Raw genomic sequence first — 19,894 nt, forward strand, 5'->3', positions numbered from 1 at the left:
GACCGAGGCTTGAAGGGACTGAGTCACTTGCCCATGGTCACAGCTTGTCGGGCTGAGCTACTCCACGGCACACCGCATGTGGCCCCTGCCTTTCGCTGCCTCCACTTCGTTTGTTTCCTGCCAACCACTCAGCCAGGGAGCAGCCCTGGTTGCATTCTGCATGGTGACCCACTGGCCCATCATTGGTCCATGAGAAGTAAGCAAGGTCACCTGAGCGTTTCCCCCCTCCCACCTGTTCCAAGATGAGCCTTTGGGCTCAGGGAACCTTCCACATGGCCCTCCTCCCTCCTCCTGTGTGCTCTCTCCCATGTCTGCCACGCCTGGGTACTTGGCACTGCACGTCTCCTAGAGAGGCAATCCTGGGCTTCTCCCCAGAGCTATAAGAAAGGCGGTGGGGTGGGAAGACCATGATTCAGGCCCCCCACCTACTGGGCAACCTCTGAGTAACCCCTTAACCTCGCTCCCAGCCTCAGTTTCCCTATCTGCAAAAGGGGGGCCATTCCATATCCATTCATTCATCGGATCGTTGCGCAAAAGGAGAGGCCCGAGCTCTCATGTATGGTAGGAGAACTGGACTGGTCAATTATAGGTCTCAGCGGCAGTGGGGGAGGCCACAGGGAATCTAAGAACTCGGTGGAAGAGGAACAAAAGCCGACACTTTAGAGAGTCCGGGAAGGCTTTCTGGCGGAGAGGCCTCTGAGGCAAACCCCCCCCTCCCCCCCCAGAGAGCTAATGAAGGAAGGGAACGCCATGTTGTACCACTCTGTATCCTCTCTCAGTCTCCTGGGCAACGTTTACAAGGTTGCTCTAATCATTGTGAGCGCTCGTAGTTTCATATTCGTTTGTACCCACAGTCTGGTTAAGAGAGAGAGAAAAATCAGGTTATTAAGGCCGTTTGGGACCCTTTCTGTGGTGTGGAGACCTCATTGCTGGCTTAAAATCGTTAAAGTGCATCATCTGGGTAGCTTTTCCCAACTAGGGAAGCTCAGTCTCAGTGCTTCCTTTCAGCCTGTACATCACTCAAATGCACCTTTCTTAGGTGTTTGCTAATAGAACCATTTTCTTCAGAGCAGCTTTCAGTGGCTCTTCTTTTAAAACAAAATCCAGATCCTCCCTCCGCCATGACCTGGTCCTGGCCCACTGTGTGGTCCCTCCTTCCATGCCCAGGTGTCCTGGGCCAGGACCCTGAGCTCTGACTGCAGTTCTCAGAATGGGCTGTTCTCCTCGGAATCCCCACACTGGTGCCTGCACTGAAGTGGCCACCCTGCAACAACCATCACTCCTCCCTGACTCCTCCAGACGGCCAGTTCCTCCCTCTGCCTCTGCCGTAGTTCCCTGACACTTTGCCCGTTTCGCTCTGGTAACAGTCCCCGCCCTTCATCTTGCAGCAATAATGGGGTCACAGGTGTGTCTTCTCCACCCTTCCTCTGGCATGTAGCACAGGGCAGGCCTGGCCAGCGCTGGAGCTCAGAGGGTATTTATCACATTACTCTGTGTGGGTGTGAGGGACTGTTTGTGGGGCTGCTGGCAGGCTTGACGGCTGTCTTCTCTTTTCCAGAGCCAGTACAAGTTTGTGTGTGAAGCCATTCTTCGTGTTTATGAAGAAGACTTGGTCCCAATACTGGATCCCAGCTAAGGCAACTGTGAAATGCTCATTCCTCTTTCCAAGGGCATCCTCCATAAGGACAGACCTTATCTTTGGAAGCAGCAAGAGGAATCTGTAGGCCGTGGTGTGGGAGAGGAGAGGGCGCGTTGAACCCAAGCACTTTAAATTTCTATGAAAAGGAATCGTGTACATAGGAACTGTGTAGATACGCATGCGGCAGTAGCATCATTTAGGCCCGTGATTCCTCCGGAGAGAAATGCGCAAAAGGGGGTCTCCGTTTGGGGCCTGTCCCACTGCCTTCCTCCCCAGACATCACCGTGATCCTGTCAGCCATCCTTGGGCATTCGAGAGGGGACACCAGCAGCGCTGTGACCTCCCAGAAACAAGACGGTGAGGCGATTTGGAGGCACGTGGACGCTCTGTGTGTATATGTGTGCAGGACTCTGAGAGCCGAGCTTTCTGTGCCTCCAGGCCGAGCTGGAACAGGGAGCGGTCACCGCCAGATGCTAACGAAACCGAGATGGATGTACCCAAGGGCAGGGGGCGGGCTTTCCGGCTGACGGATGAGCAGTACCTTTCCTGCCTCCCCTTCCTTTGTCCCTGCCTCCCCTTCCTGCGCCTCTGACTTTCTCGGTCCTCAGAAACATGCCCCAAATGCCCCACTTTCTGCCTGCCTTCGTGGACCGTCTTCAGGTTCACACGCAGTGCCTGGACCGGATTAGTCACGTAGGTTCGGGTGAATTTTCAGTCGAGACTCTGAGAGTGAGGATGTGGGGTGTTGTCTTGGTGTCTGGGTGTTGGTGGTCGGAGCAGGTGCTGCTCGCCTCTGTCCGCCTCTCGCTGTGCTGTCGGCGCCCAAGACTGGAATCCTCAGCTACTGAATCTATTACATGGATTGCTGCTACTTCAAGCTATGACACTTGAAGCATTATCATTTTCCTGAGGGGAGATGGGATATCATCTAAATATTCAGAATCTTTGGCCCTTCTGAGGAAAGATCTTCCAGCCGTTGCACCATGGGAAAGCCAGCTCTAGATGGCTGTCGGTGGGTGTGGGTCGATGCGTGTGCACCCATGGCTGAGTGTTTCTCAGGATTCCTAACTTCATTCAAATGACAGTGGAGTTTATGTAAAGAATGAGTCTCTGTATGGAACAAATGTGTGCATTCACCCTCGGCTACAATGGTCTCCATTTCATTTCAAAGGAGAGGATCAGACTATCTGAATATAAACACGAGTTGATGTTAATTTATTCTAAGTATGCCATGATTCTGATTGTCCTCGAGAATTCTGCCTTTGTTAATCCTGTGTTCACTTTTTAAAAAGTCTCTTGACAGGATTGTAGCAAATTATTACTTAAGGAAAATAAACCACAAAGGAAATGTAATGTGGTATGTTTAAGTCACAGTTTTTATGTATTCAGAAGAGGAAGCTAAGGCAGTTTCTTAATGGGATTTATAGAAAAGGGATGCTTTTCTATTATAATGCACAGAAGTGAAGCCATTTTGATGTCTAAGAAAACTCTAGACCAATTGAATAGTTTCCTGGTTGCAAGAGGAATAAAGACCTTTATCTCCAGACCTAGTGTATTTACTTGCATACTTCCCATCTTTTCCCCACCATTATTTTACAGCTAAATGGCAGGGGTGGGAGGGAGGTGTTATACCGTGCTGTAACCCTGCACTGTGGAACAGGTGACCACCTGAGCCCCATCCTTGTCAGCATGGTACCAGGCTAGCAGGAGGAAGCAGGAGAGTAGAGTGAAGCAGTGGGAAATCAGTTCCTGGTTCCACTCATCGGTAACTAGCTCCAGGCCTGGTCACTTAGGAGCTCTGTCTCTGCTTCCTCATCTACAAATAGGAGAAATCATACTGAGGACTTTAAGTTTATGATGAATTTTCACCCACTGGAATCTGACACTGCTGTGGACAAATTACACAGCAAAGTTAACTTATCAGTGATTTGCCCCAAATCCCATGGAACAGAAGTAGGGTCGTATGGGTTTCTGTAAGAGAAAGTTGCTTTTCTTCTGGAAGGAACAGAAGTACAAAGGAATATCATGCCTTCATTCAGTCTGGACTCAGAAAAATTCTGTCCACAAAGCACCAAAAAAAGAGGGGAAGGCAGAAAAACTGATGTAAATTTAAATGCCATCAGGATATTTAGCTAATCGTTGTCATCTGATAAAAATGCATCATCCTGTCTGCAAAAACCTTGAGAAGTCTAAATGTGTTTACAGATTTGTATTTTGTTTTTTAATTGTTCAATATGGTTGCAGAAATGTTGCTATTACATAAATTTCTAAGAAGCTTACCACAGGTTGCAGCTAGCCTTTTTCTGCCCCTGTGCAGGCTATTAATTCAGACCCAGCAGATGTTATCAGGAACAAAAACCACAAAATACTGGGGATGCACAAGATAAGGGAATTACCTGAAGGGGCAAAATATTGCAAGTAAATACTGTAGATACTACTGATGAAATTCTATAACTCGAGATTTCTGCTCTACCACCTTACACACTTGAGCAATTATACTTAAGAAGCCTTTTTTTAGTTCTAAGTGAAGAAATCAGGATCAATATTTTGCGTGGGAAACGTGGCTGGTGTGAACGAAGAAGACATTTACATTCTGCATTCTCATGCCCTCCAGAAGGTCTAATTTAAGTGCATCTATGTGCTGACTTCATCAAGATGGGAGATTCCTTCTGGTGTGGCCCATTAGAGCCAGCACATAGTGTTTTGACTTTCCAGAAGAAAAAAAAAAATACTCTATTTGGATGGAGGTGGCATGGGGTGGTGGGAGGAGTATGAATCACAGACTTGTACTGGTGTTTAATTCCTACCACGGTAATTTATACCTAATATGCTTTTAGATTAATGCAGATGTGCTGCTATGTTGCTACTTGACATTTTTTGTTGCTTGGAGGTTATCATTCAAGTGCAAGCGGCAGGACTCTTCATCCTCCAGAGGCAGCAAAGAGACTGCATCAATGCGGAAAGATCTCAAGAGGCAGGTCTTGGATTGAGACCTAGACTAAGGCAAGACGTGCTGCCCTCCGCCTCAGTTTCCTCATATGGAAAAGGGGAAGATTGGCCTGGACTGGATGAATTCTTTGTTTCTTTCAACATTTACCATGCTCTGAGTCTGTATTCCAGAGATTTGAAATTAATCCATGTAGCTTCTGGAGAGAGATGTATCATATTTCTGTGACTGGTCCCCAAGCGATTGTCCCTCAAACCTTGACGCTGTTGAATGCAAAGACAAGGATTGCCACCTCTGATTCTTGCCATTCTTGCCATCCTACACTGAGTTGAGATTCAGTAAAGATGGCAAAAACTCTGACCTCGGCCTGAGGAACCAAATACGTGGGATTCTGATGGCCGGACTGCCTGCCATCTTGATAACTCACATTCTGTTTAGAGCAACAAAGGATTTGTGTTATGTAGTTTTATTGAAAACTATATTAATTGATCAGCAATATTTTTTTTCTGTAAATTTGGAATGTTTTTCATTCAGACCTGTTCTGCCAGTGATTCTACTGAAAACAATTTGATTAATATAAAAACATTCAAGCTATGCAACACTAACATTGTGTGTTGACATTTTTGTTCTAATAATTGTCTTGATTTCTGGAAGTGTTTTTCTTATTTTGTTTGCTTTCTTTCAAGTAAATACTAAATCTTTGAGGAGAATGCTCTCCATCCATCTCCACCTTTGATCTAGTCAGGGCATGACCATGCGCAACACCTGTCAGTCTTAACCTTGTGTGAATGGCAAGTTCTGGGTCAGAATTAGGTTCAGTTCTCAAGCCAACAATAGCTTACACAAAGTACAAGGTTCTTTACCCTCTATCATGCAGGGTTCTCAGGGTGGCTCCATGATACCCAGGTCCCAGGTTCCTTCTGACTTGTTGCTCTGCCATCCCCAGTGTGAAGTTTCTACACTGAGGTCCATGGTGGTGGCTGCAGCCACGTTCTCACTATAGCCAGCAGGATGGAAGGAGGTGGGAGGAGAAAAGCAAGACCCCTTCCCTCAGGGTGCGTCATCTGGATGTTGTACCTCCTATTGATCAAAACTTGGTCACAGCGTCATACCTACTGCAAGGGAGTCTGGGAGAGGTCGTTCTTACTCCAAGAAGCTATGTACCTACAAACTGAAACTCAGGAGTTCTGAGAAATAAGGAAAGAATGTGTTTGAGGGGCAAGTAGTGGTCCTGCTGTAGTTCAACCCTTGGGTCACCTTTTTAGCCTCACGTAGAGCTCACTCCTTGCCTCAAGGTAAGACAACCCAACTCCATCCAGGTAGAGCATGAAGCTAAAGATAAAATCACCATTGGGTAATTTGTGGTCTCCTTCAGCTCTGGGTGCTTCTTGTGGTCTAGTGACCTATAAACTCAAGACAAGTTATCTTCTCCCAACATAACCCTTAAACAGTAGCGAAGTAGCAGCAGGCAAACAGCCATTGAAACCTCCTTCATAAGAGGGGAGAACAGGAAACACCACTCCAAGCAACTGTCAAAGGCCACTGCACAGGAAGAGTGAAGACAACTGGCCGGCCCTTCCGGCTCTGGGAGGAGCTCCTTGTCCATTGACCTCCATGGCCACGTCCGAGGTGGGACCTGCAGCGGGAGGACAGCACAGTTTCCGTAGCCTGCTTACTCTTGGGGCAGTTTTGGAAGGTCCCGGGGTTGTGTTTTCTTTGAAACAGTAGAATTTCATCAAGTACTCAAGAGCTGAAGATCTGGTCTAGCCTGGCCTTCGGTGCTTTGCATATGCCTCTTCCTCCAAGGCCAACTGAAAGGGGACCTAGGGTGGGAGAGAAACACCCTTTGTTTGTTTATAGATAGCCTTATTTTTAAATTTTGTATTATGGAATATTTCACATTTACACCAAATTAGAGAGATTCTGATAACGAGCGCTTATGCAACATTAACGGGTTTCAATGGCTAGCATTTTGTCAACCGTGTTTGCTCTAAAGCACCCCTCCTTTCTTTGCCCCATAGTTTTGGGGGTGGTTTTTCTCCCTCTCTGAGACAACGCCCTTAACCTGATCTTTGGATCCACCTGGTCTGCATGCGCTGGCAGGGTAGTCTTGACGTGGCTCGCTGCCCCAGCCTTACCTCCTGCCACTGCTCTCGGAGCTGCAGTTCGGAGAACAGGCATTTCTACGCTTCAGAACCTTAATTTTGAGTTCAGGCTACAAACAGTGCCTCCCTTATCAAAGCAGGATCCCCTCCCATCTCTGCTGAGCCTGGCTGGCTCTAGCCCCAGTTCCTCTCACTTGTGTAGGACTCTGTGAAAAGCAACAAGGAGCAAGTCATACTTCTTGCATCCTCCCCCCCATTTTCTCTATTGTCATGGCCTCAGCAGCATGTGGTCCACCCTCCAAGTTACCGCAGATGACAATTTCATCTAATGTTGAAAAAAGCAATTATGTAAAAATGCAATTCTGTCCCTACCATCTGCTGGCCTGCCAATTCCACTAAGCCAGTGCTACATTTTAGATGGTATTTGTAGCATCCCACGTTCAGGTATCGAATTCTGAATCAAAAAAAAAAACAAAGTAAAGGTGGCTGGAGCAAAATAGAAGTTTATTTTCTCTCAGATAAACCCCAGAATCCAGAGCTGGTAAGGTAACTGCAAGGTCGTTGGCACCCTGTTCCTCCAATCTGGTGGCTTCACTATCCTCCACATACACTTTCCACCTCATAGTCCAAAATGACTGTTCCAGTTCCACCCATCACATCCATATTCCAGCTGGAAAGAGGGAAGAGGAGAGAGAAAGAATGCCCCTTTCCTTTAAGGATAGTCCCTAAAAGTTGCATAGATTTGCACAGTTACTAGAACTTAATCATGTCAGAATCCCAGAGCTGGTACACCTAGCTGCAAGGGAGTTTAGGAAATACAGTCTTTATTCTGGATGACACTCTACCTCGCCAACATTTAGGAATTTCATTACTGAAGAAGGGGATATGATTATTAGAGCACAATCAATAGCCTCCCTGCAAACCTGCTAAAGGGCTGATGTATGAGGAGTTACCCTTCCCAAGACCCAGCACACAGGAATAAATGTAATTATGCCATTTAAGCAAGGCTAAGCCACCATCTTGAAGTCTGGCAGCTCCAAACAGGATCAGCACTCATCCACAACAGAGACTAATAACACAAACTTTACCTCTTCTAGAAACACCAGGTGCCTACCCAGTCCCAACCCCGAATTATGCAGGTCCATCTTCACCTATGGCCACCCAGTGACCAAAACCCATGTATCCTTTGCTGGTTAGTCCCTAAACCTCTGGATTCCTCTCCAGTCAAAAAAGGTTCCAGGATTTCTCCCGAAGCTGGCCCAGGGCTTCCAACATCATTGTTCAAACCAGAGCCAGGTAAGAAGACCTGTTGGGGTGTGGCGGAGGTCTGGGAAGAGATGGTGACAATGAGGACAAGGCGAGTCGTCTTAGTCTAGACATTGAGAGGAAGAAGTGGTGACTTGATAACTGATAGGCATACAGAGGGAGGAGCCAAGGATGGAGCCAGTTTCTAGGTCGGGCAACTGGGTGGGTGTCGGTGCCACAAACTAGGCAAACTACGTGTGGGGAAGATGATGAGGTTGTTCTTTGGGTCTGAAGTCTAACGTTAGGGACACACATGTAAGCAGTCTGAGCAATCTCACACAGCGACGTCTGAGTGTGAAAATTTTAGCCTTAAAAACAGTGTAGACATTTCTGGGTTCTGAGCTCCCCAGTCGGCTCCAAAAAGTGTCTTTTGTGCCATTCTTGTTTACATTTTCATCCACTCAAATGATTTCTGTAATCAAATCTGGTCTTTAAAATAGCCTGCCTGGGGTGAATGTGCAGCTGTCTTAGTCTGCTCTTGCTGCAGTAACGAAATGCCATAGGCTGGGGGCTTAAACAACGGGCATTTATTCCTCACAGTTCTAGAGGCTGGGAAGTCCACGGTCAGGAGCTGGCTGATTCAGTTCCTGGTGAGAGTTCTCTTCCTGGTGCACTCAACCCATCACGGGGACCATACCCTTGTGACCTCGTGACCTTATCTAAACCTTAGTACTTCACAAAGGCTCTATCTCTAATGCCATCACATTGGGGAAATTAGATAAAATATTTCAAAATATACATGAACACAGCAAGAAGAGACACAACAGAAGCACCTGGCATTGCCCACAAGAGGAGTGCTATCTGGACTCTGTCCAGAGTGTGAGGTCATTCTGACCTAAGCCGTTGGGGCTCCAGTGAGGAACTTAGCTCTTAGATTTCACTGACACCAGGTGCAGGGTATTGGTTGTGAGAAACCTACTGGGCAAAGGCAGGAGGTGTGTAAATGAGAATAGGCTCAATGGTAACCAAGGCCAATAAGTCACCTTTCTAAACAAAAGAGATGCTATTTATAAACTAACCACAAAAACTTGAAACAGAAACAACTGATAAATGCCTAGAAAAACACATTCTAAAATAAATATGAACATTATAGTCCTTAGCAGTCCCTTGTTTCTGGTATCAAATCCAGATTGTCCTCAATAACAAAAGCTCTCAGGGATTCTATTTTTGTCTTATGTAGGTATTGTCTAAAAGCACAAAGAGCTGATCCATTCCCCCACCCCAGACACCTCCACCTCCAACCGCCTGTAAATTGGCCTCCCCCACAAATTCTTCTTACCATCAAGAACTAAAAAAAAAAGATGTTCATAGCAGTATTCTTCATGATGGCCAAAAAGTGGAACCACCCAATGTCCATCAATGATGAATGATGAATGGATAAACAAAATGTGGTCTATCCATATAATGGAATATTATTTAACCATAAAAAGGAATGAAGTACTCATACATGTTACAATATGGGTGAACCTTGAAAAAATGCTAAGTGAACAAAGCCAGACACAAAATGATTCCATTCTTATGAGTTGTCCAAGAGAGAGAAAGTAGATCTGAAGTTGCCAAGGGCTGGGAGGAAAGGGAATGTGGAGTGACTGCTAATGAGTGTGGGGTTTCTTTTGGAGGTGATGAAAATGTTCTGAAATTAGACAGTGGTGATGGTTGCACAATGTTGTGAACATACTAAATACCATTGTATTGCGCTCTTTGAAATAGTGAATTTTATGGTATGTGAATTTCATCTCAATTTTTAAAATTGCAAATAAACTAAACTAAAAGAGTGTCATCAGTCCCCAGGAGGGAGAGTTTAAGTTGTTCTGAGGAGTACATGGTTGCAGACATCAAAGTCATAACATCTGCAGACCCACCCACCCAATAACTCTACTTCTGGGAATCTGACCTACAGGACTAATTTAAGGGTTTTGTGTTTTGATATCAAGACAGTTTTTTAGCATGCTTTTACAGCTAGGTATTTTTACAATAGTGAACATTTGGGAACAATCTCAATGCTTGTCAGTCTGAATCTGGTTCAATGAAGTTTGGTGCATTTGTGTTATAGGTTACTATGCAACTCTGAAAGTTGACGTGGGAGCTGTAGACATCTACACACACAGAGAATCCCTGATGTTTCGGTAAGTGAGAAATTCAGGTTACAAAATAGTATTACTATGTGACTCATGTTAGATAAAGTCAGTATAGTGTGGTGGCTAAGAATATAGATCGTGGAGCCAAACAGCCTAGATTCAAATACCAGCTTCTCACCATGACCAGTTGTTAAGTTCTTGAGTGAGATACCTAATCTCTCTGAGCCTGTGTTCTCTAACCTTTCTGTGCTTTTCTGAGTTTCGGTTTTGTCATCTATAAACTGGGGATAATAATATTTACCTCCTAGCATCATTGTGGACATTGAGTTACTATGTGGAAAATTAGACCATTCATGGTGCATAAGTGTTGTGTTGGCTATTGCCATGATAGATAGATGATAGATATAGATAAAAATAGACAGGAGAGAAAGGAGATAAGGGAGAGGGGAGAGAGAAACAGAGAGAGAGAATAGATCAAAGATAGTTATGTAGTCCTAGCCGGTTTGGTTCGGTGGATAGAGCGTCGCCCGTGGACTGAAGAGTCCTGGGTTCGATTTCAGTCAAGGACACATGCCTGGGTTGCGGGCTGGATCCCCAGTAGGGGGCATGCAGGAAGCAACCAATCAATGATTCTCTTTCATCATTGATGTTTCTATCTTTCTCTCCATTTCTCTTCCTCTCTGAAATCAATAAAAATAGTTTTTTAAAGAAAAGATAGTTGTGTAGATGAGGGCAAAAAGTCAGGGAAGTGGTGCAGAATGCCAGTGTGTTAAGAGCATCTACCTCTATGGATAAAGTTGTAGGTGGATATCCTTTTCTTTTTGCTTATTGATATAATCTAAGTTGCTGTCACAAACATGTGTTACTTGTATGATTTTTAAAGTCTGGATTATTGCTACCAATGCACATATCTATATCTATATCTATATCTATATCTATATCTCTATCTCTATCTCTATCTCTATATCTATATCTATATAAAAGCCAAGCAACCAGAACAACTGGAATGACCAGAATGACTGGACGCTATGACATGCATTATGGCCGGCCAACCTCCCATGGTCCCTAAGCGCCCCCTCCCCACCCCGTTCCACCGGTCTGACCCCTGATCAGTCCCCTCCACCCTGATTGGAGGTGGGGTCAGCAGCCAACCTCCCATGGCCCCTCCTCCTCCCCCTGGCCAGCCAGCCCCAATTGGCCCCAATTGGCCCCAATTGGGGCAGGCTGGCCAGACCCCACTCATGCACAAATTCGTGCACCAGGCTTCTAGTATTAAATAAGTGAAAAACATTAAACTTGGCAATAAAATTAGATGTAAGAATCAGAGCCTCAAACTCCTCCTTGTGTCAGGCAGGATTCTTTTGATCGCAAGTGACAGGAACCCAACTCAGATTAGTTTAAACACAAAATGGGGACTCTTGGGTAGGACAACTGCCAGATAGAAGGACAACTTCCAGAAGTAAGACAGCTCTATGGAGGGATTGGATTCTTGGCTCCTTTTGTTTATGCTTCTCTTGTCCTTCATTATATTGGGTGTCTTCAAAGGAACTTGATAGGTAGATTGCTCTTTCTCACAACTCCAAAGCCAGAAAGGAAAAGAGAATGTTCTCTCCATTCACTTTCTCCACTGCTCAAGGGAGCATTCTGATTGGCCCAACTGTGTTTAAGTGCCTACTGCTTGGACCAATCACTGCAGCCCAGGAGTTGGTCAGTGAGCCACAGACCCTCCCCCACAAAACTTGACCACTGGACTCAAGAGTGGGAGACAGGGACAGCTAGCATAGAAAGGAAGAGTTGTTCTAAACTCGGGCGACTCCCTATAATAGACCTATCACTGGCCAAAGCACTTGACATGCTGGCCTCATTGCATAAATGCCTGGAGAGTGTCCAAAGGACGCCCCCAGAGTCCAGAAGATTCTGAGTTCATGCCTCATATTATTCAAATTAAAAGTGTATTATCTCAAGAACTGGTCTTCAAAAAATATAGAAAACCTTTCCGTCTGTTTCCACTTTGATTTAAGTCGCCGTCAAAAGGTCTTATACTAGTTAAGGTTGCAAATGTGGATTAAATTGATACATCAATTTAGAATTCAGACCACCATAAACACAATAAAAAGGCAATCAGGAAACTGAGAAAATATGTGTAACAAATATGACAAATTCAAATAAGAGATGACATTTTTAGCTTAAACTTGGCAAAAGTAAAAGTCATGTTTTTGGAGAATGTTTAATGAAAATTTTGTGGACAACGTTGCAATAAGAGAAAGGCCTAGGAAGAAAATCAACAACAGAAACAGCCTTTAAAAGGCCAATCTCATTCATTCTTTCTTCACATCTCTGAATTCATGGGCTCCCTTCATTTCAATACAGTGGGGCCTTAACTTACGAGTTTAATTTGTTCCGTGACGGAGCTCATAACTCAAATTACTCGAATGTCATATCAAAAAGTGAACGAGTGAGACACGTGATGCTGGGCTGATGTTGTGGCGTTCACTGTGACGTTCGCTGCGCCAACTAGCGGTGGGGTATCTGAAGCTGGCTCGTATCCGAATTTTAGCTCGCAACTCAAAGCAAAAAATCGGCCGAGAGACAGCTCGTATCTCGAAAAACTCGTTACTCGGGACACTTGTAAGTCAAGGCCCCACTGTAATTATATCTTCCCTAGAATTAATATGTGGCCACTTTTCAAACCTGCCTGTTCTTTTCTCACACTGTTCTGCTCTGGCTTTAAGGCTTAAAGCATCTGTTCTTCATTTATTGCTTCAAAAATTGTAAATCTGCTTGTTGTAAGGTTTCTTTCAAATTGTTTTATCCTTCGTTCTTGGAGTGCAAAGTCTTTGATTTATTGTAGTTGCTGACTGGGTGTGGTTTTATTGCTCCCGTGGGTTTATAAATGTTTTGCAAGTCCATTTTTGTCACCTTTCTGTGAATACCTACAATCCCTGACCGTGAAAGTGTCCCTGTCCCGAGGAATCTTGAACCCTCAGGTCCCCTGAGACTGACCAGTTCTGGACAAGTTTTTACATTCAGGTCATCACTTGGAATCCCCATTCATTCGAGTGATAGGAACTCAGACCCCACCTCGGCACCTCAGCACCTCGGCACAGGGCCCAGCGTCAGGAGAGGTTTTTCTGGTCCTGCTGCCACAGTGAGGCAGCCTCTGTGACACCTCACATGTTTCAGGCAGGCAACTCATTTCCATCTCCCTGAAAAAACAGAGCCCCTCATCAGCAGGTAGGAATCTCCAGCCCCAACCATCAGTTTTTTATTTATTTTTTTAACCAATGGTTTAAAAATTTTTTGTATTGATTTTTAGAGAGGAAGAGAGAAACATTGATGTGAGAATGAAACATCGATTGGCTGTCTCCTGCATGCCCCATACCGGGGATCAAGCCCACAACCCGGGCATGTGCTCTGACCAGGAATTGAACTGGCAACCTTTTGGTGCATGGGATGATGCCCAACAAACTGAGCCATCTGGCCGGGCCCAGCCTCCCAGTCTTAATATCCTGTTAGCCACTGCCCTCAGCTCTACCATATCATGGTTGTGGTACATGAATTCAGGACTACTGATATCTAAAGAGAGAAATGGGCCTAGACGTTTTAAGGTGAGGCTAGGAGAAGCAAGCAGAAAGCTTCTGGCCTAAATAACTTCTTAGATTTGCAAAAGCAAATGGCACAACCCTGTGGGAAACCTCAAACACCTCTGCATCGAAAAGAGATTGGGAGGAAACATTCCCAAGTGTTAACTGAGCCAGCTTTAGTGTAGAGCAACGGTTCTCAACCTGTGGGTCGCGACCCCTTTGGGGGTTGAACGACCCTTTCACAGGGGTCGCCTAAGACCCTCGGAAAACACATATATAATTACATATTGTTTTTGTGATTAATCACTATGCTTTAATTATGTTCAATTTGTAACAATGGAAATACATCCTGCATATCAGATATTTACATGACGATTCATAACAGTAGCAACATTACAGTTATGAAGTAGCAACGAAAATAATTTTATGGTTGGGGGTCACCACAACATGAGGAACTGTATTAAAGGGTCGCGGCATTAGGAAGGTTGAGAACCACTGGTGTAGAGGAAGGAATAACTTTCTGTTTTTCTTTATTTCCCACGTTTTCTATTCCCTTTACCTTGGAAAAAAGAGGTAATAAAGCCATTGTTAAAAGTGGCTTTCCAATCGGCTAGCAGGAGATCGCTAAGGTGACAGCAGAGGACCACTCCCTCCTGTCAGAGGTTAGATCCAACCAGGCAGCTGCAGGGAAGGGCTGAGCAAGGCCAGCGCTCAGATATGAGGGGGCCTGGGTTGGAGTCCCAGCTCTGTCACGTGTTTGCCGGTCCACGGAAGTTACATCTCTCCCAAGTCTCCCTTTCCTCCGCTTGTAAATGGAGATTTGTTCAGCAGCTCACTCATTCCACATTTTTTAACGGAGCACAGGCGAGGTGTGCTGGGCACTATTGCGGGGCTGGAGCTACCACAACGAACAAGACAGACGCTCACTTGAAGTTCACGGTCCAAGGCAGCCCTGTGCAATAGAACTTCCCCGGATGAGGGACGTGTTCTGCATCTCCGCTGAGCACTCGAAATGGGACTAGTGTGACCGAGGGACAGAGTTTTTTTTTTAATTAAGTGTCATTAAACTCAAGAAGCCACATGAGGCTAGTGGCTACCATATTGGACAGCATTATAAAGAGCAGATAATGCCTCCTGCCCTGCATCCTACAGTTTGTGAGTGGGTCAAAGCCACGTGAAAACAGAGCTATAGGTGTCCTCGGATGTGAGGATGTGCCCTGCCTCCCTCGGACAGAGCAAGCTGCAGGAGGAAACGCAGCCGGCCGGACGTTGAAGACCCAGAGGCTGTCTCATGGGCTGGGGAGATGGAAGAAAACACTCCAAGTTGCTGCTTGTGGCCTGGGAGCACTGCAAGCTGGGGCGTCCCCGTGGAGCTCACGGGAGCCGCAGAGGACAACAGGTGACAGAAGCGATCCCCGTGACACCTGACTGCTGGCCGGCTCCCTCTCTCTCCCGCAGTTGGCCCTGGGTCCCCAGCTGCTTTCTTCCCATGGTTCCATATCAGCAGTTTCACTTCCCTTGAAACAGGTCAGGGTCAACCCCCGTGGCTTCATTCCCTACATACCCACTCTTCCCTGGCCTCCCTGAGCCCTTCGTTCCAAATCAAGCTGGTTTTCTAATTAGCCGAGAACGCAGGCCTGGAGCGACCTTGTTCTCTATCTTCTCCTGACAAACTCCTTTCTAGCCTTGAAAACTCAGGGCAATTTTGCCACAGTAGAAAAAAATGTATATTTAAAAAATATACAGGGTGGCCCCCCAAAACATGTATACACACTTTAACGGCCGATAGCTCAATGTTGAAAATGCAATGCATTGGAATGAACACTGCCTTTGTAATTACTGCAAGTGTGTGTATACATTTTTGGGACACCCCATATAACCTCAGGGCAGACATCAACTCCACGGGAATGTGTTTCCCGGCAAAGTCCACCTACTGGATGGTCCATGAAGGTCGAAGCTTCCTTTCCTCTCCACAAAGTGGTCCTGAGCCCGGAGGCGTCTCTCAATGGCTTTGCATTTCCTGACTCTAATCCCTATCTAATGCTCCGTTGCATTTCTCTCATTTGATTCTCAAAGAGAACCCAACATCCTTTAAATTCTCATTATAAACTTCCTTTTCTGTTCATGCTAACGGAAGCTGGTTTCTGTTACTTGAATCCAGAGAGTCATAATTAATGCATGAGCCCTCGCCCAACTGGTATCACAGCACTGCCTATGGGGGTACGGATAGTCAGTGAGCACCAAGTATCTGTGAGCTTCCCTGGCTCCCACTGAAGTTAGCATGTGACCGGTCCTAGGCAAGGAGAGTGGTGTATGTTACTTCTGGGCCAAGGCAATGTACCGCCTCCATTTCTCTTTACCCCACTGTGGACAACAACCTGCCCCTATGGTGTGGCCATAAGAAGGAAGGGGACCTTCTAACCTACCCTGGATTTTGCATAAGCAAAATTATAAACTTTTTTTCATGATAACTGAGATTTGGGGGGTTTGTTTATGGCAGACACTAACCATTACTTATAGTATTATATCCATTAAATGGTAGCAATATGGCCCTGGCTGGTGTGGTTAGGTTGGTTGGAGCATTGAAAGGTTGTGGGTTCAATTTCAGGTTTAATCCCTAGCTGGGAAGGCAACCGATCAATATTCCTCTCTCACATCAATGTTTCTCTCTCTGTCTTCCACTTCCCCTCTCTCTAAAATCAACAAGCATGTCCTTGGGTGAGGATTAAAACATTTTTTTAAAATTATAGCAGTATTGCCCTACCTGGTTTGGCTCCCTGGATAGAGCATCAGCCTGCGGACTGAAGGGTCCCAGGTTCGATTCCGGTCAAGGGCACATGCGGGCTTGATCCCCAGTAGGGGGCATGCAGGAGGCAGCCAATCAATGATTCTCTCTCATCATTGATGTTTCTATCTCTCTTTCCCTCTCCCTTCCTCTCTAAATTCAATAAAGATATTTAAAACAAAATAAAAAAATAAATTATAGCAGTATGTTACTGATCTCTTACACTAGAATATGATCTGTCTGAGATCGATACCAGGTGTTTGTCTAATAATAACACCAGCACCAGCCCTTAAAGGGCCTGGGACATGAAATGTGCTCATTAAATGCGTGTTGAAGGAATTACGAGTGAATGAATCATTCCAGCTGAAGTTTCAACACCTCAAGTCAATACTTACTAGAAACTTCTGGAGCTGGAAATTGAGCCTAGAATCCTCTCACTCTAAGCCAGGGGCTTTATGTGGGCCATCGGCATCATTGTAGACGGACGGTAGGAACTGTGAATTGACTCCAATGTGTGGCAGCTCAGCAGACAGGCGGGCTGTGTGTAGCTTTCTAGGACAATTATTCTGGAAAGTCACTTCTGGGAAAGGGCCCAAGAACTTACACTGGGCAGAGGAGAAAGGCTCCTTTAAACACCGACGGCTCCTGTCGCTCTGGTGATGAAACTCTGAACACAGCACAAGCCAGAGGCCTCCGAGGGGACAGAGGAGCATCTGTCCGTTCAAAGATGTCGACGTTCCCGTTAAACAATTTCTCTGGGGTTGACAGAGGGGAACGTGAGTAGGGAAAATTTTTGAATCCCACAATTAGGCTCCCAAAGTCAGTGCAGGTGTGGGGCGGGGAAAGCGAATCTGTGACAGCTTGTATAACTGTCTGAATTAATTAACTGCCAGCTCAGTAATAACAAAGGTAAAATTTGTTTTGCTGTTGCCAATCGGGTGAGTCTACCGGGTGTCAGGTACAGACCTGGACTTTATATACGTGCTACCTATTCCTTACAGTCAAGTCACAAGGTGCCTAATGCCAGTCTCGTTTCACAGGTGGAAAAAAATGGCTTCCAAGTGCCTGTGAAACTTGCTACATATCCCAAAGCTGGTAAATGGTTCATATCAAATTCAAACCCAGGCCTTTTAAACTCTAAAGTCCATGCTCTAGGCCAGGGATGGGGAACAGCCAGCCCGAGGGCTGTATAAGGTCCGAGAAATCATCTGGTCTGGCCCTGCCAAGGCGTGAGGGGTGAGTTAAGTACAGGTTTATGCACATAGAGCAGGCTAATTGTTAAGTTGATAATTTTGTATGGCCCTTGAATGATGTTAATAAATATCCAAATGGCCCCTGGCAGAAAGAAGGTTTCCCACCCCTGCTCTAGGCTTGCAGATATGGCCATGTGATTCTTTTATTCAAAACGCTCAGAACCCCATCGTGGACTGCAAACTGGTTTAGAGAAAGGGACTTTATTGGTTTGCAGAATTCAAGAAGGATTAAGCGACAAGCCGCTGGAGGGACAGGGAGAGCACTGGGCCTCCAGAGCAACTGCTCCCAGGCGCCAGAATGCGGCCATCGGTCCCTCCCCCTCCATCCCTCTGCTCCCCCCGGGTCACCTTCGTTCTCTCTCCTGCACTGCGCCTTTCCACCACACAACAGCACACACTGACTTGTCCCACACCTCACATCCCTCAGCTCCTACCAGGAGAGATCTGACTCCCTCCGGTTCCAGTTTGAAAATCCTAGGGCAGGAATCTAACTGGCCAGCCTGGGTCCAGCACCTTCTCTGCACCAATCCACTCGGGCCATGGAGATGGGTCATCTAGGAAAAACAAAAATGGTCAAAGGAAATAGGAAAGCTTAGCCTGAAGAAGAGAAAATACTCAGGAGGATATTCCTGTTATCTGTAAACATCTGAAGGAGAGTAATGAGGAGGGGATGCTCTGGGTCACGGTGGGACCAATGGCTGCAAGTTTCCAGGAAACAAACCTTAGGTTCAGATTCAGCATCCCCTGAGTGCTTCCCCTGTGCCAGCTGTGAATTACGTTCTTCCGTTCCTTCGCATTGCATAGCATCTCTCAATCCTCACAACAAGTAGGTCGGGTAAATTTTATTGCTCCTCTTTACATGTGAGAAACAGACCAAGATAAATAAATAAATTGACCGAGTGGCAGGGCTTTGAATCCAGGTGTTCTGTCTCTGCTCTTCCCATGGCATCATTCTGCTTCTTCACAGAGAACCCCCTAATAACCGTTTCTGTTCAAAGAGAGGTGGGAATTTCCTGGAGTAAGGGCTGCCCATGCCTAAAGCTATCCCTGCGAAGTTCAAATGGCCATCTTCCCAGGACTTGATAAAGATGCATTTCAAAATGCGAGAGATATGACTGGACTAGAAACCCCCTAAGATCCGTCTCAATTTTGAATCGATAAATTTTTCAAACTTTTAAAATTTTTTATTGATTTAATAAACAGAGAGACAGAGAGAGAAGCATCGATTTGTTGTTCCACTTATTTATGCATTCATCAGTTGCTTCTTGTATGTGCCCTGGCTACGGATCAAACCCTCAATCTTGGAGTATCGGGCTGATACTCTATCCAACTGAGCTACCCTGCCAGGGCCTACAGGTTCTTTTACAAATTCCACTTCCATATGGCCCCTCCAGCTCACTCCCTACCCTTCGAACTCTGCTCCGAGCCTCATTTGCCGACATATATGTCGGGCAGCACAGTCTCCCTGCGCTCTGGCTTCCAGTGGGTTCTGTCCATTAGGGATCCCCAGCAGGAGATTAGAGGAGGGAGTCAAGTGACTCTGAGAGGTCACCTTTGTTGGGCTGCTGCCCCAGCGGAAGGTCACTCTCCTCTCTGTGTGGCCCGCTCTGCACAGCTCCTGCCCCTTCTCCGTTCTGTTACCTCCTGCCTCCCTTGCCTCTTCTGTCAGCCTAGGATGGTAATAGGTCTGTTGTTTCTGTACCCAAGTCCTACAGCATCCCTTGGGGGCCCCTACACCCCCACACCTTCGTAATTAACCCCTTTGCCAATACACCTTCCTCAAACTGGTCTAATTGGGGTGTGCCATCTGTTTCCTGTTGAGACCCTGACTGATGCAATAACCTTCCAGATTATAGAGTCTATATTCTAACTACATTTTCCTACATGCTCAGTGTGGGCCTAAAGAAGATAAGGCTAAAGAAGAACATAAAAGCCATCTACAATCTCACTCCTAAAAATAGCTCACATTTTGGGCATTTCTTTCCAACATTTTCAGAGCATGCATTGCATATGTTTTTTAAAGTTTTTTTAATTGTGCTAAAATATAGACAACACGAAGTTTACCATTTTAACCATTTTTTAAGTATGCAATTCAGTGACATTAAATGCATTCAAAATGTTGTGTAACCATCTATTTCCAGATCTTTTCTTTTAAAGACTTTATTTTTTTACAGCAGTTTTAGGTTCATAGAATATGG

General features: G+C 45.7%; 1 protein-coding gene across 7 annotated transcripts in view; it reads left to right on the top strand.

The window, feature by feature from the left end:
- Nucleotides 1–5,191, top strand: part of PTPN3 (protein tyrosine phosphatase non-receptor type 3) — a 101,242-nt gene extending 96,051 nt beyond the window's left edge. For all 7 annotated transcript variants that reach the window (XM_070430935.1, XM_070430938.1, XM_070430937.1 and 4 more), the window contains one exon: nt 1,559–5,191. In XM_070430935.1, coding sequence (XP_070287036.1) covers nt 1,559–1,636 — 78 coding nt within the window. In that variant the 3' untranslated portion in view covers nt 1,637–5,191. The remainder of the gene's footprint in view (nt 1–1,558) is intronic.
- Nucleotides 5,192–19,894: the final 14,703 nt, after the last annotated feature.

Source organism: Myotis yumanensis, unplaced genomic scaffold, assembly GCF_028538775.1.
Source record: "Myotis yumanensis isolate MYYU_CA2020_CCGP unplaced genomic scaffold, mMyoYum1.0.hap1 SCAF_12, whole genome shotgun sequence".
Lineage (NCBI taxonomy): Eukaryota > Metazoa > Chordata > Mammalia > Chiroptera > Vespertilionidae > Myotis > Myotis yumanensis.